Source organism: Thunnus albacares, chromosome 21 (assembly GCF_914725855.1).
Source record: "Thunnus albacares chromosome 21, fThuAlb1.1, whole genome shotgun sequence".
Lineage (NCBI taxonomy): Eukaryota > Metazoa > Chordata > Actinopteri > Scombriformes > Scombridae > Thunnus > Thunnus albacares.
Genome location: NC_058126.1, coordinates 20,336,397 through 20,359,823, shown reverse-complemented (window position 1 = coordinate 20,359,823; position 23,427 = coordinate 20,336,397). Strand labels below are relative to the sequence as shown.

General features: G+C 41.5%; 1 protein-coding gene across 2 annotated transcripts in view; it reads right to left on the bottom strand.

Annotated features, from left to right (window-relative positions):
- LOC122972822 overlaps window positions 1–23,427 on the bottom strand; it is a 68,262-nt gene that overhangs the window by 4,400 nt on the left and 40,435 nt on the right. For both annotated transcript variants that reach the window (XM_044340166.1, XM_044340167.1), the window contains exons 4-8: window positions 11,223–11,344; window positions 6,708–6,797; window positions 3,306–3,450; window positions 2,729–2,862; window positions 1,389–1,597 (exon numbers count right to left, since the gene is read on the bottom strand). In XM_044340166.1, the coding sequence (XP_044196101.1) occupies window positions 1,389–1,597; window positions 2,729–2,862; window positions 3,306–3,450; window positions 6,708–6,797; window positions 11,223–11,344 (700 nt within the window). The remainder of the gene's footprint in view (window positions 1–1,388; window positions 1,598–2,728; window positions 2,863–3,305; window positions 3,451–6,707; window positions 6,798–11,222; window positions 11,345–23,427) is intronic.

Below are 23,427 nucleotides of genomic sequence, written 5' to 3'. Positions count from 1 at the left end.
CTTTCTCGACTGGATCGTTACACTCTATAATGATTAGAAAAGATAATAACAGCTGAGGTTATGGAGTAGAATCAGAGCTCTGGAAGTGAGTATATTTAAACTACTGTATGTTTTATAGCTTTATCTGTGCTCAGTAAAATCACTCCTTGTTCCATATCAGCATCAAGGTGAGGCCTTTTATAATGCAAAAGCTGCACAGGTGGAGAAACTAAACAGTAATATGTATGGTAGTAATTTTGTATCTATCAACAGCATTACATACTGTATATTTAAATACACACATTTTCAAGTATTGCCTATTGCAGTTTACCTAAAGATGGACCTCATAGCTAACCTGCGGTACTTTTTCTTCCAATCAGATGCCATGTATATTGTATAATGCAGTTTTCTCATGAAGATTTAACCTCAACTCTTAACAAACTTCATGGCTCCCAGTCTAACCAGCTTAGCTGGAGTGCACTTACAAGAAATTGGTATTTTGTTAAAGAAACTAACATCATCCATGTTGCCCTGGATGATGTTGAAAAAGGATGAATAGCAGAGAGGGTGGTAGGGCTCTGCTTACACTGACTAAAGCTCAACTCTTGGCCTCTCAGTCTTGCAAAGTTGTTAATGATGCATGAAGCTCAGAGGGCCTTATCCAAGCTGAGGCATGTATTTGCTCCTAATTGGCCACAGGTAAGGCATCCAGCGCTCAGTTGGTTCGGTGTCAGAGCCTGCTGGGTGAGAAAAGGGCTTATGTTTGTGTTGGTAACTGGGTTTCAGGGTAAACGCTTGTGTGCTCATGAAGCTGTTGCTTGGCAATAAGCAGGTATCTCTACAATAACCTCATAAATCAGTAAAAAACACATGAGGACTAATGCTGATGTAACTTTTCAGCACTCCAACAGTTTTGAATGAGTTTCTTGTACTCTTGCCTTATGGATTTTAGTCAAGGCAGTTATCACGTGGTATTTTTACACGTACTATATATCCAATAGCAAAGTAAACATGTCATCCTTTATGAGTTATGAGGGCTGACCAGTGACAACGTGCATCATAACTCCAAGCTTCAACAGATCTGGACTGATGATGCAGCGGCTGTGGCATTTCAAGGTTTGAAATTTTGACCTTTACTTCTAGCTCCCCCATCAGGCACATTGGTGTAGCTTTCCAGAGGCCATAACAAGGTGCCAAAATGCATCAAGTCTCACGTTTCGTCAAATTGACCAGTGGTGTCCGAGACGTCAAATTTGTGTTAAAAGGCATGACCTTTAATTATAGCACCCCCATTAAGACAATCAGTGGATTTACACATGAACACAGTGTGAAGATACAGTACATCATCCCTCCAGCTTTAGTTAAGTTGGAAGGATGTTGCTCATGTATGAGGTTTCACTCCTTCTTACCCATGCTCCAGTGCAGAGATAACACCTCCTCCGCCAGTCTTGTTCTTTCCCCGCATTAACATGTTCTTCATTTTCATCTCAGTAATGGAGGGCAGTAGGAGGGGTACAGCTATGCAGAATAGAGCCAGCTGGGGAGGCAGTAGAGCCCCGGAGGCTGACTTCTTTTTCTGCCCGTGGAGGAACTTCAACCGACCCTGGAACTGCATGGTCTGGGACAGAAGAGAAGATGAATTTACTGATTTGAACATCAGAGTATCCAATGGTCTTTAAAAGTCTGACCTGTGTCCTCTCCTAGATTAAAATGTATGATTAATGCTTTTTTAAACTCATATGGGCTTCATGTCCCTTGAAAATTAATATCTACCTCTTCTTTTTTGCGATGATAATCTTTAAACTGGTTTTCAGTTTGATTCCAGGAAACATTAGAATGCGATAACCTTTTACTTCTTGAAACATACTGTACTGTAGATACATTGTGTCTTCATGTAATGTTAGTAAAAATAAGTATACAGTAGATACTGCACGCATTAGTATTTAAACAAGACTAAAAGTCTATAGCCATGCAAGCAGCTCTCCAAAGCTGTACTCAGGCACTGATGTTGGCTAAATGCTAACATTTTCCAATTAGCGCTAAGCACAAAGTACAGCTGAGGTTGACAGGAATGGCATTAGTTGGTGAGATATTTCAGTCTGGACCAAAGTGGTCCAAAGAGCGGATACAGTGGCTAAAAGCACTAGCAGTTATATGCAATAAAGCAATTAATCTTATTCTTTTAATAGGGAATGAAGCTCCTCTGGCTGTCTGAAAGAGGATCATACATAATATTACAATTTTTGTGTCTTTGCCGCAATTATGTTGACTGATGAGGAACGCATATTACCAACATTCACTCACTACTTGGCTACAAGTGCTTCCACCAGTACATGTCAGGAAATTGCCATCTAGAATTTCTGTTGTGCGGCCAACGTCAGTGCAACCAGAGTGGACTTGGTGACAGTGAACTCTACTGACCCTGACAAAACGGTCCAAACCCTTATTCTTGTTCCTCTGTCATCAGGCCTCTAGCTTTTCCACTGCTGTTCTCCAAACCACTCAAGTCACAGCCGTGAGGGATGAACCGGGCTCATATTATGCTGCCCTGTCCAGGCACCCAATTACCTTATAATAACTTGCAATACAACTATAAATAACTGTACACACTACGATTAAAAATGTAGTTTTACTACAGCATGAGGGGCCATATTAATTTTATAGGCCTGCGAGTGGGCAACACTTTCTCATTTTTTATTGCATATTCTGCACTTTTATGAAGTTCCTGTTCAGTTCAGCCACCACTCACCAAGAATCCAGAGGTGCTGTCCAAGAGGCATCGGACTCTGGCTATGAAACATCTGTTGAGAAAGCAGGAGAGGTCAGCAGGAATTCCCCCTGCCTCCGGTGAATGGAACAGGCTGCTCACTACAAAGTCTTCACCTGAAAAAGAGACATAGAGGAGAAGAATAATAATTCAAATTTGTATAGCAATTTGTATGACAAACCTATAAAGTGCTTCAGAGTCAGGAAAAAGGATCCAATCAGTTATTTTGTAAGTAAGTGATCTGAGGCAATAAAATGAAACATATTATGTTAGTTTTCAAAGATACTGTAATACTGGTAGGTAACCTAACTCATAGGTTGAACTGACATTCAAAGAAGCAATCTGAGAGTTTATTCTGATTTTAATGCTCACAAAAGAAACCCCTTTAATTTTCAAATTAACATTTGTCTTGTTTGAAGGTTGATGACATACTGTACTGTAGTTTTGGCTCAACCCCAAAATTAAATTAAAGAAGACAATGAAAATATGACAAAGAAGGTCACCATATGTACAGTTTCCTCAAGAGTATTGTTCCCGCCCTTCCCAGCAAACTACCCACCAGCCCCTGCAGCTATCTGGTTATCCTGGTGTGCTGACGTCCCCTGGTGCTGTGGAGGACACATGGCCCAGTGGAGCTGGCGTCTGAACTCCTGACGGTCGTCTATGTGGATGTAGTCAAACACATTCTGGTGCATCACATCAGTCTGTGGGGAAAATTGAGTACAGTTTGTTAAGTAAATGTACTGAATAATACATTTAATCAAGAAAACATTTCTAGTTTTATCACGTCATCTCCTGAAAGTCTTAAAGACACATGGGATTGCGTGTTCACAGCACCATCATTGGACTGACTCTGAGCCGGTATGTTTTGCTGCTCAGTGCCATCAGTGCAGCTGGTAGCTGCTGTTTGAAGAGGGGGGGAATTCCTGTCATTGCAGCTCAGATACACTCAGTCTGCCTCAGGATTCACAGGGAGCGTGCTAACTTCCCCCCCATCACACACACAAGTGCCATACTGTACTAACAAAGTCAATGGAAGTCACAGAAACATACATGCACACTTACGCCTGCTCATACACACATGCAGGAGCATTTACCCACTACAGTTAGAGTCCAAGGGCAGCTGCAGGGCCAGTGAGGGCAGCTGTGTTTGTCAAACATCGCGTGACACCGCTCCCGAACAGCAGTCCAGCCCAGCTTACCCTCCCCATCCATCCACACACATACACACACACAGCGAGTGAGTCGGGTTCCAGCCCACTCTCGTCATGCCTCTCTCTCTTTTCCAGCAATAGCTTTGCTTTCTGTCATTCCATGACAGATTCCTCACTAAAATGTTCAACCTTCTCCTCTTCCCTCTCTCCCTCCTCCCTGTACTCTCTCCATAATTTCCACACTGGTGGCACGCGAGGGCTTTTGATCGCCTGCCTCTGAAAACACAATCTGTTCCCACCGTCTTCGACGAGCGCTTCGTCCTGTGGTTTGGTTCCCTACCGGCAGTCAGGCAGACAGACGGATCGAGTGACTATTGTTTATGTTTCTCGTAAAAAACAGAGAGAGGAAAAGAAGAGGGAAAAAAATGGAGAATAAGTGATATTTTCGCTGACCTTCAAAGGCTAACTGCCCCAGTAACAAATGGGATCAAAGGCCAGTGGAGGTTTTCTGCTCTTCTCCAGGGCTTTCTTGTGGTGCTACTTAGCAAAGCGTTCTCTTTTCTTTTTTCTTCCCTGTGGTATATTAGGGATAAGTGTCCCTCTGACTGCAATTGTGGAGTCAGAATTACGTGACTTGTTGTCAAGGCCTTTAAGGCAAACTGTGTGACTTAAAAACAAGCAATAGCTCCTTTGCAGGAGTTGAACATGTGGGAAAGGCTGAGGGAATGTTTCGATGACAGTCTCTGAAATATAACATGATGATCTGTGAGTAGTTAGAAGGTTTTCATTGTTTTATGTACTTGCAAAGAAAGAATGTTTACTGTCAACTGCACATTTATTTTAAGGTTGCACATAAAGAGCAGTATGTCCTTAAAGTCACCTGTACAATATTTTGGCTCTTAGCTCTCACTCACTGCTGACAGCATTGACTAGTACAGAGACAACTACATAAGTTGAACTTTCAAGTTAGCCTTGTGTATAGATAAACAATGATTTTTTTGCCTATGGTGATCATCCATCACTTCATTACACGAGATGCTTTGGCTGCTTTGCATACTGGTATGTTTTGACACACATGCCTGTTGCCTGTCAGTATCTTATTTCTTTCTATTGAGATTTCAGATTTTTTTTGCATTTGTCATTTAAAATTATTGATATGCATTGATTAGTCTTAGGAATGGGTTGTTATCACTGCAGAAAAATCTCAAAATTGGCTTGGGAATGTCTTATATACCGTCATCGGCTGGCATGCAAAAAAAAGCACCTGTTGTGGTTGAATTGGTCTGAGTTTATGAATTTGAATTTTATCAAGACCTTATCTTTGTTTACATCTGACATTGTACCAGACAGCATGAAATCTGACAGTTTTCTTTCAAAAAGTTCATTTGTTTCTAATTTGAATAAAAACAACAATATTTGTCTATTTTGTTGTTGTTATAAACTAAAAGGTTATTAAAGTTGTTCATGGAGCTGCAAACAAACATGCATACACATATTTTATGCACCTTACGGTTTTAATTTTCTTTGTCTGTCTCTATTGGCTCCCATGCCACCTTGAACACACACACACACACACACACACACACACACACATACACACACACACACTGTGGCAAGATCTTTCAGTCCGCTTTGGTTTTCATGTCGATTTCATGGCGCTGGGTTATTGCCCCCCGTCTGCTTGCAAGCCAAGTGAGAGCACTGTTGCAGAAGAATTTCTACCCCAAAGTGTTGGTGTGTGTGTGTGTGTAAGCAGACATGAGGGCAAAGGAGAGATTTTAACAGTGAAAAGCACTTTATTCATGGTTTTTGAAGGAGAAGGATGATTTCAGCATCGCAGGACAGGCGAGGCCGTGTTGATATCATCCATAATTAATGACCGACTGGATATAGCTGCCGGAGAGGGAGGAAGTTAAACCGTTGGTGACTTATCACTGCCCACACACACATTCAGACACCCGCAGGGTGTATCTTGGGGTGAAACAGAGGTCTTCACCTTTCTGTGGCCTCTTAGCTGTGAGTTAGTTGGTTCACTCTGCCAGCAGAGAGACTTTATGAAGAGAAAGGAATGGATGGAAGAGAACGTAAAGGACTGACTGACTGATGAAAAATGGTGAACGAGCTGAGTAATGGCAGAGATCAGATCCTTCTCTGACACTTGTTGAACAGGCTATGTGAGAGGCTTTATTTATTAGCTTGTATGTAATAAAAATATATTCATAAGTGTCTTTCACCATCAATATATTGGGATACATTTTTCTACTTTCTTGCTGAGTGTTAGGTAAGAATATGGATATCACTCTAAAGTTTTTACACTAAATAAGTACAGTAGCTGGAAACTTAGCTTAGCTCAGCAGAAAGACTGAAAACAGGGAGAAAGAGCTAGCCTTGCTATGTCCAAAGGTAACAAAATCTGCCAACCAGCACCTGTAAAGCTCAATAATTTACATTTTATATCTCTGTCTCCAATAGTTGGAAACCAGGTAGTTAATGGTCCCAGCCAAGAAATAGTATGGCACATAACCCTCCTGTAAAACTTAAGTTTTGTAAGAAAGAACCTTGAACATATTAATGACACAAGACCCCAACCACAAATTGATGAATATTATCATTTTTTCTTTCACCTCCTTTTTCAGAAAACATAATGTGGCTTGAAAGCTGCCTCTGCCTACTAGTCTGTAAGGCATTAAACACTGATGCTCTCGTAGAAAACAAAATCCTTCCCAGTACATCTGTTGATGCTACATTTATTATGTGTTACTTACAGTAATTGTACAGCTAAAGTATCACTGAAAGGTTCAACCCACCTGATGAAATCCAAGATAGTCCACAATGGTTGAGGAGGCATAGAAGACCATCCCATCGCTGCTCACCACCAAGGCGAATCCTGTCAGAGACTACACACACACACACACACACACACAGACACATAGAGAAATAAGTGGTGACTCAGAGGAACTCATGCAGCAAATAAACTCAAGTGCAACAAATACGTAATTGGCAAACAAACATTTTATCTGTGCCATCTTTGCAAAGCTAAATTTAGAAGCCATTAGTCATATTTTTCATGCACCCAGCAGTGACACAGTGCAACAGAGTCAAATGGTTTTATTTGCTACCCAACTGTGGTTACAGTCATTATTGTACAATTATTTTTTAAGCCAGAGACAAAACGCAGCCAGGATTTGACGCCAGCCAGACGTTTTATAGCAAAATGTTCAATTTATATCATTCTTTCCATAATTCTCAGAACAGCAAATAACAGTAAAAATGGAACAAAAGATATAATAATACAACACTGGAGGAGGAATGAAATACAGATGGTTATGGAACTGAGTGGGCCAAATAAAACTTGCTGATTTCTAAATGCAAAATATTGCTTTTGAAAGACTTTTTAAAAATCTGCTAGAATTTAGATTAACTGTATTTTTAAAGCAGTTAATTTGAAGATGATATACAGTACACACCCAAAGAGATGTAATGACTGAGTTATGTATTTCATAAATCTGAAACCCTGATAGCTAAGTCTGTTTGATTGGTAACATGCTTTGATCTGTGATACCAAACACATGGATTAAAAGCAGATAAACTCCAGACACAAACACAGTCTCGTTCCCACTTTCCCTCTTTACACACGCCCGTGCACACAAGGGGAAATAATGTGTTTGGCTAACACCGCTTTTTTTAAAATTTTTAAAAATTTTTTAAATAAATATACAGCAGTCAAATGAGGAGGGACGCACAGATGGAGAGGGAAGCAAGAGTGTGAGAGAAAAATGCAGAGGAGGGAGAAGAAAGTACAGGAAGTAGATGTGGACTCGTAGTGTGTGTGTGTGGGTGTGTGTTTTCGCACACAGCTGTGATAGTGTGACAACTGCAAGGCTACTTGATTTGCGTGACTGCTGCTGCCAGAGTCTGTCACCTTTATTTTACTGCGAGACTACGCAGGTCTTCCCTTGTGTGCGTGTATGTGTGTGTGTGTTTTACGTGGTATTTATCCCTGTGGCCTCTAAATTCACACTCATGCACTCATTCACATACTCACTTTGAGTCACAGTGTGATAGAAAAATATCGAGACAATATACGCAAGACATATGAAAGTATGACGGGGCGGGGGGAGCGGAGATAGGAAGCTGACGCAGGTTCTCGGTGGTGTAGAGGCAGATGTTGTTTGACAAGTTTAACTGGCGAACGTTCATGACATCAAGGGGGAGGATGACCCCCTCCCCTGACACACACACACACACACACACACACACAGCTTTCTCCTGCAAGCACTCAAAAGTAAAAAATGACAAGTAATACAAAGGGCCACTTTCTGATTTTGAACCTGACTCAGCGCTTACTAAGCTAGAGCTGGACAGTGAGCCTGTCACACTGAAACCAACAGCACCTTCTAGACCACTCTGGACCACTCTGAAGCTTCTGTAATTGCGATAAGGTGATGTGTGATCTATATAGATTCACTGCTGATGAAAGCATTCTATTGGTCACTTGGGGCTGCAAAACATCTGGTAACAGCATGCTAGAGCCAAATCTAATATAGTTATAAAAACAGTGGAGTTTGTCCAAAACGTCTGGTTTTAAGACCAGGAATTTAACAATCTGGGATATGTATCGAAAGAATGTGAGGTGTTGAGGCGTTGTAGCTTGTCCAATTAAAACATCTTAGTATATAATTCATTCATGTAGTCTACTAAACATGTACGTTCAGTTATAGGGGATGTTTTCACCAAGCATATGAAAGCTTGTAGCATAGTAAGCTTCGTCTGAAACTCTTATAAATGACTCAGTGATGTGGGAGTTTTGAGGGAACCTGACCAAAAAATGAACATGACATATATATACTGGAATGGGATGTTGCCTATAAGGCTGTAAAAAGGCCAAAATTTACATGTTGGGTTCATTTAGGTTTATTTAGCCAGTTCACCTTCCTCTATTCCTCTTCCAAGTCATTGAAATGCCACAATAAATTTCTGCAACCCATTTTCTTCACTCATTTTTCTTCACTTTTGACATTTTTATTCTTCTGGAACAAATAGGCCTCGGACTTGTGACCCAAAAGGTTGTGTGCAGGCAAAAACAGTATATTTTGTGCGTTGATTTCTTTACAGTAATTGGCTTTCCAAAACGGAATGTCTGGCAAATATATTATTTTCATTACGGGAACATGTTGGAATAAGACATTTACATTTATTTCACAGAAATTTAAAGGAAAACAACCTATACAACTACATCAGAGACAGAAAGAAAGACGGAAAGAGAGAAAGAAAGAAAGAAAGAAAGAAAGCAAGAAAGAAAGAAAGAGAGAAAGAAGGAAAGAAAAAAAGAAAGAAAGAAAGAAAGCCTGTATTGATACTGCTGCACTCTGCTGCATGCTGTTTTTGCATGTTTTCTCCATTCACATTTCCCTCAGTTCCTCACATACTGAAGCCTTTAGGTAATGGAAACAGGCACCTGCTGCTGGCCCGCTCCGCCACATATCTGCAACTACAACGCCCCCGGCTCCCATAACCGCCCCTGGGAGAATAAAAGCTTTGACTTTAGAGGCGCTTTGCACGCAGAGCCCAAAATAAAATATATTTTCACTGGATTTGGAGGCAAGGGAGGGGAAAAGAGGAGGTGGTGGGATGGCGGCGGTAGGGCAGCCTTTTCTCATTGTTTCGACAGAGTTTCTTCGCTTTTCCTGCTGCCTAGCTGTCAGAGTGAGATGAAAGCAGTGATGATGAGGTCATGACAAACACGGAGACCTTCTGCCACCAGGAACACACCCACATCCCTCACACACACATACTAGAACAATATAGGAATTCTCATATATATAGGGAGATGTTTTGAAGAATGTTGCAGCCGCAGTGAGGTTCAACTTCCAGTATTATTGGTTTCATTAGTCACACATAAAAAAACACACTGGATAATACACACACACACACACACACAGACTCGCACAAGCATGTGTAAATGTACCTGTCAAACACACATATCACATACACACATACCATAAATCACATATACAAAGACATGCAATCCCACCAAACACACACACGCAAACACTCTTTCACACACACACACACACACACACACACACACACACAGAGTCATCTCCTCCCTCTCTTGGGATCCCATCACCATAACAACTAATGCACAGTTTGCTGTGAGGCCCCAGTGCGGTGCTAGTTGAGTCACGCAACGGGAGGCAGCACATCACTACGGTCAATCTAGCCTTTTATTTACCATCCCATTGAGACAACCTAACACGTTAACAGAAGCATCAGTGGATCAGCCCGCCTCTGTGTGTGTGCATGTGTGTGTGTGTGTGCTCGCAGTTGTTGGCCCGTGATCAGTGTCATAATTTGCTGTTTGACAGATAGCCATTAGGATATTGAGTTTGTAACAGTGATCTGATGCCCTGGCAATTCCCATGTAGCGTGCTGCTGTAACTGTCTGCTCTGCCTTCAAAGGAAGCATTTGCCTTTTTAGGAATTCAAACATAGCTTCACGAGGTTTTATGTAAAATCTATTCAAAATATGCAAATATGTGCGTGTGTGTGTTATTGGTCACTGCCAAGTACAACGAGATGTCCTGATATCATGTACTTGTTCTAAGTCGATAAGTGATTATATGCACTTATAATTAATCTGTAGTTACAATCTTGATTCAAGGCCCGCTCAAAAGGTCTGAGGTCAACTGACAAAAAACAGATCTTCTATTTGCCCTGATTACTGTTGACAGTCTTGGTGTGTTCTTCTCACTCTCTTCTGCTCACTTTCACACACGACCACATGTATTCAGACAGAGAGGCACTCATACAGACACACACACACACACAACACACACACTTCACCGGCTGCTCAAGCCGCCAGCGTGTGTGAGTCCCCACCTCCTTCATCAGCTCTGACACTCCCGTCTCACCCTGATGTCACGCAACACCACAACTCTGCAAAAGAGGTCGGGGCAAAGGGCGAAGGGCACACACGCATACACACACACAAAAAAAAGCCTCCCTCCCCATCCCCCTCCCCAATTCACACTCACTCAGACACAAATTGTCTCCTGAATGGCGCGTATGAAAGCTTGCGAGCGTTTCATTAACAGTGATGCGCAGGAGGCAGGGACGTACAACCGAAAAGCGTATGACTTAACAGAACTCTTTTGAAATTATATATTTAAGTCCTGATTTTAAGAACTCCAAGTGTCCAATTTCATACTGATTTCAACTGATGTAAACCATCATATCAACATCTAGTTGAAATATTTCACTAATCAGGGAGATTCACACACACAGAATCACAAACAGACAACAGCTATGTGGGTTCTTACCTCCAGGAGGAGGCTGCTTTCATTAACGCCCGTGCCCAGTGGAAGGCTCTCTTTCCTGGGTTCAGGGTTAGAGGATGCGGTGCTGATGATGTGCTTCCTGGAGATCTTGGTGTCTTGGTTCCCTATAATAAAACAAAGTAAAAGAAAAAAGGTAAACAGGCTGGTACAAGAAGATTAACTCATGTTAACACGATATACTGGTAGCAGACAGCGGGTTTGAGGATGTAAGCAAATGAGTAAAAAACACCTTGTTGGTGTCAGTCAGTGAACAGATCAAAATGAAAACATATTCAAGTTCTGGAAAGTAAAATCACATCACATCGGTCAACTTCTTGACTTAAATATATTGCGCTGAGGCTCAGCGAGAGCTGTGTCAACACAGAGAAAAAGTAAAGAATGATAACAATAATGATCATGTTTTCCAAAGTACGTTTGGCAGTTCTCCGACAACCCCTGTGATATGGCAGTGAGAGAGTTGGACCAGCTCTCACACATGTGGCGAACACATTAACTATATCAGGCAAACAGTCTCCTTTTGCACTGCACTAACTGCACTAATGCCAGGTATTAGTGTGCGGTGGGCCTGTCGAACAAGACAAAACAGTGGAGGATTTCATGACTTTACAGGATTCCTCTCACACGATATAGCCACATGCACATGCAAAGCTGACTGATATAGAGCGAGATAGTGGGCAGCGTCTAGTGCATTTAGGAAATCTGATAAGTGGCATGAAGGGAAAAATATATATTTATTCATTTTTATTAAATCTAGCAAAACGTTTAGCCTATAAATCATACAATCTGCTGATGAAATGAGGTAATTTGTCATATTTCTACTGAAAACCATCACGTTTAAAAGATTCCCTGAATAAAGTGTCATTCAAGTAAAACTGCATTTAAAAAAAAGTAATTTTAAACATTTTCAAGAGTTTTTAATTGATTTAAACAACATTTTAAAACAAAATAGGGGATTATCTGTTGAAATTGTGTGAAAAATGTCCTTGAGCAAGCAGTGAAGGCTTTCCAGCTCCGGTGCTGCTGTTCTCTTGTTGAGCCTGACCTCTGACCTCTTTGTGGAGGGCGACAACACAAAAGAAAATCTCCCCTACTGATCTTAAAGTGGGGTCCTGTGAGGGCTCCTTAAGGAAGAGCTGAAGAATACTTCATTTTGCTATATTTCAATCAGCCAGAAATGAGAAGAATAATGTCAAGAAAGAATCTGTCATCTTTACACACAGGTTGTGCTGCTTCACTCTCCTGCTCTTCTGTTCTATCTGATATTTATAAAGCAGAAATACCTTTCAAAGCTATAAAAATATCACAAATAAGTCACACTCCATTGACCGCTGCACATATGCTACATTCTCTCCCCTGTAGATAGAGTAAAAGGCCCACCTACTACCACGAGTGTTTGTACATGCAATTAGCCTATACAACTGTGGCGTGCATAACTGTCACATGTGCATTGGTGACGTGTGTGTTGCGTGTTGGAGGCATGTTTGCGTGTTTCTCTTATGGGTGTGCTGTCAGGGGGCATGTGGCTCACTCTAAGAGATCAGCCCTTCGCTCCGGTACTCATTGTAGCAGGCGCAGATTAGTCACGCAACACACACACCACAGCCTCATTATGAAAAACTATCTAAGTATATGTATCTTCCAATGCTTGGTATTGACCCCACCCCCAACGGATAACCCCATTACAGCTTCTATTCCTCCCCCTTTAACCTCCTACCATCTCCTTGTCCTGTCCTCCTGTTCGTCCCCCCCCCCCACCCCCCATTCATCCACCCTTCCTCTACCCTCCTCCTCCTCCTCATCTCTCCACCCTTTCTTTGTTCAACTCAGCATCGCAGGCAATCGACAACCTGATTTCGTGATGCTGGAAGAGTTTCCCTTCTCTTAATTCCTTTCTGAAGCACGCAAAGCTAATGGGTTTTTTTTTTTCTTTTGATCCATACATTTTGTCTGGATTAATTTTTTTTTAAACCATTTATTCCCCCAGTTGCAACAGTGGGCTTATTCAATCTACCAGTGAAAATATAGGCCATAATGTGCGTCTCAGCCGCTGAAAAACAGGTTAAACGCTGATGAGCGAACTGCACGGCAGCTTCATGAACTCATATACGCCTGTAATAATGTTAAGTATTTTGTCACCACCTCTGCTAGGTGCGAACACATACAAACAAACAGACTCAGACAGCCGCGCACACACACAAACACACACACACACACACACACACACAAAACCATGCTCTTCAATCACCGCATTATCATCCAACCAGTGGAAACCATTGCAGGGGGAAATGAATCTAATAAGCTTCTTTATTTTCCTCCTTCAACGCCTCATGTATTTTTGTTTTCTCTCTTACGGCAGCTTTTGGAGAGGATGCGGCGTCAGGAAAGACAAACACACGGGATGATTAATTATCGGCACCGGCACTTCCTCTGCCAACAATACAGGCTTTATTCGCCACCGCTCCTGTCTTGAGGTTTGCTTTTCTTTGCCTCTATTTTCTCCTTCTCTGGTCTAAAAAGGAAAACAGAGTAGGTAATGGTGAGGCGTTTATGTGCTCTGAGTGAGGACAGCGTGTTAAGTAAAAAGTGACAAGTAGCGGGATGTAGATGCTGCCAAAGGGTGAGGCTGAAAGTCTAGCTCCTTCAGTCGGCCTGGTCTGTCTTTCCACTTCCACTGAGTACACAAAGTAATAAGACCACCCACCAAATTATTAGGCTCAATTTAAGTCACAATTGTCGCAGGAGTGGAGAGCTCATTAGGATGACTCAGAAACCTAACAGATGCATGATTGCCCCACTGTAGTCAGAGAACACCCTGGGTGAGCCTCTAATGTCAAATGTTTGATTTGTTGAAATGAAAAGATAATCTGATATTATGAAAGAGAACTTGATGGAAGGAGATTAGAAGTGAGAAAAGATCTCAAGAGGCTGGTTGTAAAGTGCCAAGACATGAACACATAAGAAAAGAGGAGTGTGTGAGTGTGTGAGTGTGAGAGAGAGAGAGTTATCAGGTATTAATTTCTGCAGCCTCTAGGGGGTGAGATGAGTTTAGCCATGTAGCATACGGATGTGTGCAGCACAGTCTGGCTGTGTTTGTGTCTGCTTTCAACACCCCACTCCTCAAAAACCACTTCCTCTACACACTCCCAATAACAGCCAAAAAAAAAAGAAAATATGACAAGAAACCAGCCAAGAAAAAGAAGCAACTGTCCTTAAGGGAGGGGTGAAAGAGGGGGAGAAATGTCTCTGTGGGCCCACAGTGTCACTGACATGCTGTTATTCTGGAGATAATGGAGATAAAACACAATGAGATGTCTCACAAATAATGAAAAATGCAGGGATGAATATTTGAGTACAACTCTATACATTAGAGGAGATTCGGAAAATGGCATGGCATGACATTACATTGGGGAGTGCTGAAGAGTGTTACATGACTCTAAGTTGTGGCGCCGGCGTTCTATTCATGAGTAGAGTAGAGAGTAGCATGCATTTTGAACTGTACGGTAGATATTACTCCGGGTCCATTCTTTAGCTCATGCTCCTATCCAGAGCAATGTGCAGTGAGCAGGAGAAAAGTGTTCATACATGGCTGCTCAGAGACACAACACCAGCTGCTGCACGGTTTTAACCTAGGACCTTCCAGCCTGCATGCTACAGTGCCCCAAATCAAGTCAAACAGGTGGTTATTGCTGCAATGTTTCATTACTTAAACATCCACCAGTTTAAAGTCAAAATTAAACTTAGATATTATATAGAGACATGTGAAAATACTCAACTCTCTGACAGTGACATTAAATTCCACAAACATGTGGGAATGACACTCAAACACATCCATGTTATCTATTTGTGTTCATGCCGTCCGCCACTCTGATCTCAGCAGCGTGGGTGCCACCTTTTGGCAGCCGATCTTCATCCGTGTGTTTGTCTTGTAAAGAAGAGCTCTGGACCTGAACATGCGAGCGCTGTGCAGCGCAGCAGTCCCTCCCCTCCCACAAGGCTTGCGTGAGTAGAGAAAACTGTGTGTGTGTGTGTGCATCTGTGTGTGTTGAGGTTGGGTTGGCTTACAGCCACCTCCTTTGCCTATTCCCGCCCCCTTCCCTCAGCGCTCTTCTTCTCTGTCTCTCTGTCTCTCTCTCTCTCCGCAGGCACAGGAAATCCACAGCGGAGAGAGCAACACCAACAGAGAGAGAGAGAGAGGGAGGGAGAGAAAGAGAGAAGCTGGCTGATCAAGGGCTGGTTGTCACGCGAGCGAGCCGTCTGTCAATCTCCCCCCCCTTCCTGCTGACAGGGTGCTGGCAGCCGGCCAAGGCCTTGCGTGCAAGCCGGCGAGCCACATTAGCCCATAAAGAATTTCATAATAGCAACAGCTGTTAAATATTGATGACTGCTGGCAAGCGCTCAATGGTGCTCCGCAAAAAGGTTAAGCCTGCACTGTAATGGAAGCTAATACTTCATTTTGCCACAGATCAAATGTCCGGATCTCGCCCTGTCCAAATCCAACCCTTACTATTTCAACTTTTTTCTTGTTTTTGCAATGTGGCTTCAAATGGAAGGATGGCAGGCAAAGAAAAAAAAAGAAGAAAGATTCACTCAAAGAAAGTTTTTGGCATTTTCATAATTTTCTGAAGACAAACAGGAGCAGAGTTTTCCATTTAATTTTGCCCCAGTTTTTGGAACTGCTTAGATATATGTATATGTATAATGATTCGACCTTCAATCATCCTGGACAGCAATATTAACACTGGATTGAGGTTTATAATCTTTCTGATATTGTTTTGGCTGGGAGTGTTTTGTTTCCACTGTGACATACGGTATAAGATTACATTAGAAGGAATAGACTGCCAGGATTAAGAGCAATTCCCTTTGTCTGTTAACAAAACAACATCCACAAAAAAGTACTTTTCTTGGAGGCAGGTTAGGAATCACAAATACTCATCTTTCAGATGAGATTATAATGCGAGTGAGTGATTTTGCGGGGAGCGTGTGTGTCTGCTAGGGGAAGCCTATCACTGAAGAGAGATTGAAATTGATTCCTGAATAGAAGCTAAACAAAGGTCTTTGTCGTGCATCTAGATACCAAAGTAAGGAGGAAGTTATATTATGACAAAGCAAATAGGATCACTCAGAATGGAGGTCGAGATGTATAGTCGATTGTTTCCACTTCTCTGTTTTGGTTGGAAAGCAGACATACCAATCACCATGTTGTACAGGAGTAATATGTCTCCACACAAGAGCCCTTAGGCAAAACAGACTTGTATGTATCTTGTATCTACAGCGTGTATACTGCTACTGTATGTGGCTTCACTACACATAAAACTGGCGCCATGTGTTCTCCACATACACACACACACACACACTGAAGGACTATTATAGCAATCATAATATGAAAGTCATCTAATTGCCTCTATAAATAGACAACTTGACTTATTGTGGCGCACATGTTTTATGTGAGCATGATGTTGGTCTGCTGGGAATATTGGTTGTCTGATGAACCCGTTGAAAGAGTAACACACATGCAGAAGGGCTGTCTAAACACTCCTAAATTTGGCTTGTCAAGCCTTGGGAAAATTAACCACAACATAAGGCCAACGTGGTGCAATATTTATACAGACAATTAGAAAAGCTAACAGAATGCAAATGGATGGAGGCCCAAGGACAATGTGCTTGAGCGTGGAATGATGATGATGTGCTCTCCGTTTGCTCCACACTGACTGCATTCAGGCATGTGTTGCGTGAGATGAGCCACTTATTCAGGAAAAGCTTTTTTTTTTTTTTTTTATTTGACTGTACCCAAATGAATGCAACAGTGTTTTTTTTTCCTAATTGAAGACAACAAGACGCTTTCGTTTTCCTGCCGTTGCCGGGGATCTGACATGTTCCACCAGCACAAACGTCGACCCTGGCCCCCTCAGTCTGCTCAGCGGGGGGGGTGAATCCAGGATACAGAGTCCCTCATGAGTCACACATATCCCAGCGATATATCCCGCCCGGAGGCTAAATGACAACACGCTTGTACACACTTTGAAGCATGTGTATACGCAGTTGCAGAAACAAAAAACGCGCACATGCTGGAAATGCTTTCCGAATAAGTCGAGGGGAAACTCCATTGTTAGGCAGAGGCCCACTCTCTTCAGCTTGTCTCCTCTGACTCTATATTTATCTCAAACTTCCTCTGATAGGGTCCTTCAAATAGTGACATAATACTTTTCCCTGTGGGGCACCTCATTGTCCAGACTCATAAAGAAAACAATGGACTCACCCCTCTGCAGGGAGCTCACTTTCTATCCCACTCAACGCACAATTTTTTCTTAAATTATTAGCAAAAAGTGATACATTAATAATGCTAAAAAATGTATAAAACAATGGTTTACAAAGGAGAGGATTTTATATTGTATATGTGGTTAACGCTGGTGAAAATCTATTTTAAAGACGGAGGCCAACTAGTTGCTTTTAATATGCACATTTGAGATACACTGCATTAGACATCAGCCCCTGCATGCTTATATCTGTTTGCGTGGTTGCTCTATAAATAGCTTTTCCTTGGATTCCTGTTTTGATGAGGATGGCTGCGGGTTGTTGCTCTCTCAAGGAGTCAGTGGTTAATATGAGTTGCATTCAGGAACCCCACCTGGCCACAATAAAGCACAGGCTTTCTATTTCTGTACTCGCACAATCTCCGTTTTCACGAGCAGTCTGAGATTCAAGAGCTGTTTGTTGTGGCGGGGCTCGAACTTAACATACAGTGTGTCCCCTTAAACTGTAAAGTGCATGTTTGTTAGTTGCTGTAAAGCCCATCTCACTGATTTTGAGTTTAATAGGAGGTCATTTTGAAATGAAAACGTCTCAGGCTTTATAAACAAACAAGAAGCTTGGAAACAGATGTGACATGAGAGGTGAATTTAATGTTTTCCATTAATTAAACATGATTGAAAATGCAGGGAAAAAGAGAGGGATGAAGAGGATAAAAGTTGTTTTTGGTCTCGTATATGGTGAGTTATTTAGGTCCAGGACTTATTCCAAAGATACATCACATAAAGTACAGTAAATTCACTTAAACAGAATGTAGACTTGAACAAATGTCCTGCAGAGCACAGAACCGTTGGCTCACAATATATATAGAATAAACAACCATAAAGTGTTTATTATGTAGCTCGTTCATGTCTCTCAGTCGTCCTGCACTATTTACTACTGTGGCTGAGTTTTTCATTAGAAAAAGCAACAGCACTTCTGGCTTTCCTGCTTATTCATACTGAAAAAGGAAATACTTGAGACAAGTCAAACAACTCAGGGAATAATTATTAGTTTTCTACCCCTGTGTTTCAGTCTCGCTGCATTCCTGCACGAGAGGGGAGGAGGGCAAAAGAAAGACAGAGAGGAGAGTGAAGGTTACAATGCCTCATGCACCTCCACTTTAGCACAATGCTGGTTTCTTGTATTGCGTGCCAGCTAGTGTCACTCACATTGTTCAAAATAACAGGGAGGGAGACACACAACAAGCCTTAGATCATCCCTCGCGTATGGTATTCTCCTCCCTGTCAAAAGCAGTCGTTGCCTGTTTTGTGGTCATTGTAAATAGAACGTTCAACAGGTTTTCTGGAAAAGAACCACACCTTTCATGAAAAGCTGATTTCAGCAGTGATCCCTTTAGCATTTTTTTCCCTCTCTATCCATACAGCCGCTCCATAACGAGAAGGTAATCTGTTAAAAAGATTATGGTGCCGTTTCGGCCCATTGAGGCAAATAATAATGGGCAGATGGTCCCTCGGGCTGAATCCATATGGGAGGGAAACTACACTAATGCTGCTGTAGCACGCAATGCTAATCAAATGCTAACCACTGCTTTACAACTTCAACAAGTAGTGTTGATTTGCTGCACTTTCAGGCATCTTTTTTGGGGGGGGGTTGAATTAAGTAAAAGTACAAAGTGGCTCATTAAATGTGCTAATGAGTAAAGTTATATTGAGTTAAATGAAGCCAGAGCACGCAATGCTAACCATGATAGCAGGGTGGATAAACTACAGTATAGAAGTACTTTACTAACTTTGCTGAAAGTCTACCAGAGCATAAATAAAAATGTATTAACATAAAGTTAATGTGTAAACAATCTCTTGCAGAATCCACACCAAAACACTACACATACACACACACACACACACACACACACATGTAGAGTAGGCCCACCAATGTGTAATTAAATGGGTGTGAGGTGGTTAATGTGCCCAGGGTTGAGGAGGATCAAGTGATAGCCGTGATGCTGATCATGCTTTATGCATGAAAGCCATTAACTTGTCAGTCAGTAGACACTATCAGAGGTGTTATGTATCCGCTGCACTTGTGTGTGTGTATCCGGGACCAATCTGTGAGTCAGGTAATCGAGAGCAATAGCATGATGCAGTATTTAAGGTCTCTTTCTCTCCCCTTCTCTCTCAACATACAGCAATAAAAACATCATTTTTGTTAGAAAAAGTAATCTATCTGATCTCATATTTCAAAATTCTGGCAAACAAGTAACTGCATCACTGGATAGAGTTATTTAATGTCATGCTTTCCTTTACAGTTTCAAGGAAAACACTGAGACTGACTGACTGTCAAAGACAAACCCTGTTTGTATTTCAAGGCTTAACAGTTTCACTTTGATTTGATTTTATTTAACATCACCTGTCAGCTTCAGTTTAGCACGAGTGACTCATCTCCTGCAGTTCTCACCAACAATATCACACAACAATTTGGCCTCTGACAGAGCTAATTCATTAAGCGACACGCCAACCCAACAGTAATCTGATTATCTTTCTCCTAACACCTCGTCCCTGTGTTGCAGGGTATTAGGCCGGGGCAGCAGGGGAACGCTGGATGCTTGCAGAAACATCCCAGAGGCATCTCAGCTACTTTTACATCCAAACCTCAAATATGATGTTGCCTGCAGAGTGTCCATGTTAGTGAAAAAAACAATTTAAGAGTTTAGACATTGGCCAGATTGTTGCAAAAGTGAGGACAGATTTATAACCATGCACGGCAAAATAAATTGATATTTTATGTATCTCTAAAATAACAGGAAAATATCTGTTCTATTTTAAAATGAGGCAGATTACTTCAAAGAATTATTGTGAGTAGCAGTATGTTGTAAGATTCAAAATGTTTTTATGTGGATGTGTTTTCATATGTTTTCATCTGTTTCATAAAAGATTGTCTTAAAAATCCTATATCAGCTTTTAATATGATCCGGCTATAATATTTTGAATGGATTCAACAGCTTTAGTGTTGGAAACTGTTAAAACTTGCAATAAAAATCCATGTTACCATACCACAATCTAGTTTTCAGTGTAGAGTTTTAATGTCTCATGAGGGTTTAACTGGTCTTTCTGAGGCTTTCCCACCCTGATAAGAGCAAAACTTGGAATAAAGACACATCTTGGATAACTATGACTCAGTGGTCAAATTTGTAAGGTATTGAACACTAAGACAAGACAACAGGAACAGCAAAGCTCAGTCCAACAACAAATCTAACAGCTCTTCAAAATCCATAATAGTCGGACCCTGGTTGGTGTGAGTTTTGAGAGGACAGGTGAAAATAAGTGAGGTGATTAGAGGTGCACAGAGATGTCCTTTGTCAGGTCTGGACATATCGTGACTGTCCACTTCACATTCTCCCATCTGTGCCCCTTGCATGTCATCACAACACTCTAATCCAAGCCTGTTTATACTAACAGTGTTTGCTCCGATCACTTCATTTGGCACAGGGAGGGAGGACATATACCCCCTGTGTTATTGCCCAGCAGGCAATATGTGTGTGTGTGTGTGACGGAAGGATATAGGGGGTGGAGGGCTTGATGGGAAGTGATCGTGGGATCACGCAAGCTTGCTAAAAGAGGCAAAGTCAGGGGAGAGTCACGCATGGTAAGGCTTTGCTGTAGATGCCACTCAGTCACTACTCCACTTCCTGGCATCTGGTGTTAGCGTGATGTTATGAGTGTCTATATATGTATGTGTGTGTTATGTTTAATTCCCAACCAACTAAAGAGATTTTTTTAGGGGGTGTAAACAAACACCGACTTGTCAGCCCTCTCCAAACAGGCCGGCGCTCTGAATAGGAAGACTATTTTACTCACTATATGTACATGTAAAGCTGCCAACTGTAGCTCACTCGAATATTGAATACACTGCATGGAGGGAAGCTTCACCAATGCCGAGCGGGATGTGAGCCATACAAGGAAAATGAAAGAAAATATGAACTATCCTTTAAAGTGAGGACACTTTGAGTTCAGCTGTTCTGGTGCAGATAGACATCCAAAGATTTAAGTTTTATATTAAAGGGGCATTCCACCCATTTTACACTTGAAGGTAAGTTTACTTGGGATGGTCTAGTGAACACAGTTGTATCATGTCTTCTGTGGCTGAAGGAGCTTTGTCACGAAAATAACCCTAATGATGTCACAGTGATGTCATCAGGGTCTCAGCTTGGGTTTGGAGGCTAAATTTATACCAGAAAGCTTGTGTCACAACCCGGAGGTGTGGATTTGGAAAGATGTGGGTATTTACTAGACGTGGAGGATCTAACAAGAAGGTGCATTATGGGAAATGTAGGATTCAGTGTCTGACTCATATTAAGGATTTAAAATTAGCATATCTTGGCCTCTGGTGAACACTAAATCACTTGAGTATCCCTTCAAATCCAAAGTAGTATCATTTGTCACTATAAGAACTGTAGATTTGTAAATTATCATAAAAAGTCTCAACTTGACACTAGCTTTCTGGACAATTTTATGCAATTCCTGTGTATATGAAAGAAGCCGTGGTCCAAACACCTTCTGTCATCACATAACCATTATTTACTGTAGCGATGCCCTCAACAAGCTACCTCTCTGGCCTTTATAGGTTGTAATTTTCTTATTACATTACTTAACACAATGTACTGCATGTGGAGGTGTTACTGTAGCAAGCTTTGCAAAAACTGGGGTAAGGTCAGTCATGTGATACAGAGGAGTTGGGCTAAGGTTAGAAGTTAGGGAGGGATTTTAGTCAATGGAAATCTTGACAAAGCTACAAAAAAATGTTTCTGTGTGTGCATAAGTGTGCCCATATTTGCACTGTGTATTTGTGTTAATGGATTGGTCAGCCTTCATTTTTGCTCTTTGTGTGTGACTGTGGGTATGACACAGTAAATTGTTTGCGTGCATTTCTGTGTTTCAACATGGTGATGATCTCATCACCATGTGCTTAAATCTCCTTGTGTCCTAAAATGAGACTCTGCTTCTCACGGAAGTGAAGTTGGACGACGTGGTGTGTGTGTGTGTATGTGTGTGTGTGTGTGTGTGTGTCTGTCTGTCTGTAAGTGTATTTGGACCAGAAAAAAAGAGGGATTGTTTTGGACAGCTAGGCAGGGTACAGTAGGGCACAGCTGGGTCAACAGACAGAATCAAGTCTCTCCATTCACTGACCCAAAAGCTTCTGTGTCCCTGAATCACACAGAGAGACACAAAACCTTAACTCTTTGTTTTACTGCCTTCAACTTAAGTCCAGTCTAAAATGTATTTTGACCATAGTGGGTCTTGAAGATGATTGCCAATATTTTGTGCAAACATATACATTATATTTGAAAATTAACATTTTTTGTCATGGTGGAAAAGCCTCTGAAACCACGTTTAGACCACTATAGGAAAATAAAGCTCTCCATTGAAACGGAGTATGTTTATATTAACTTCTTTAAATGGTTGATAGCTGCAGGATGATGGCATGAGACTTTGTAGAAATCTGCAGATGGTGAAGAACAACACTGCAATGTTAAGGCAAGGCATAAATGTGGAAAACATTTCAGGGGAAATATTGCAGGCTAATTTGATTCATGTAAATAGTAGGTAACATCCAGTCATTATATAATTTGATTTGTTGGGATTTATATTACTTAAAAAGGCATCTAAACCCTGGCTGAAATGATGAGATGAGATCATGTGCATCTGATATTTGTTTTCATGCTGGAGATAGAATTGTAATCAAACAGAGATGCATGCGTGTATCTGTCAAAGTCTTCAAAACCAACAGCGGTTAGAGCACAGAGTCCTGACATGACTCCTGGAAGTTTTGTATTTCGAAGCTATTCAGTTTAACTATCAAGGGGATACTCAAGATCAAGGTTCAGAAAGTCTTTCAAATGGAAAGAATAAGTGGTGAACAAGAGGGCGTAATGTACGGCACA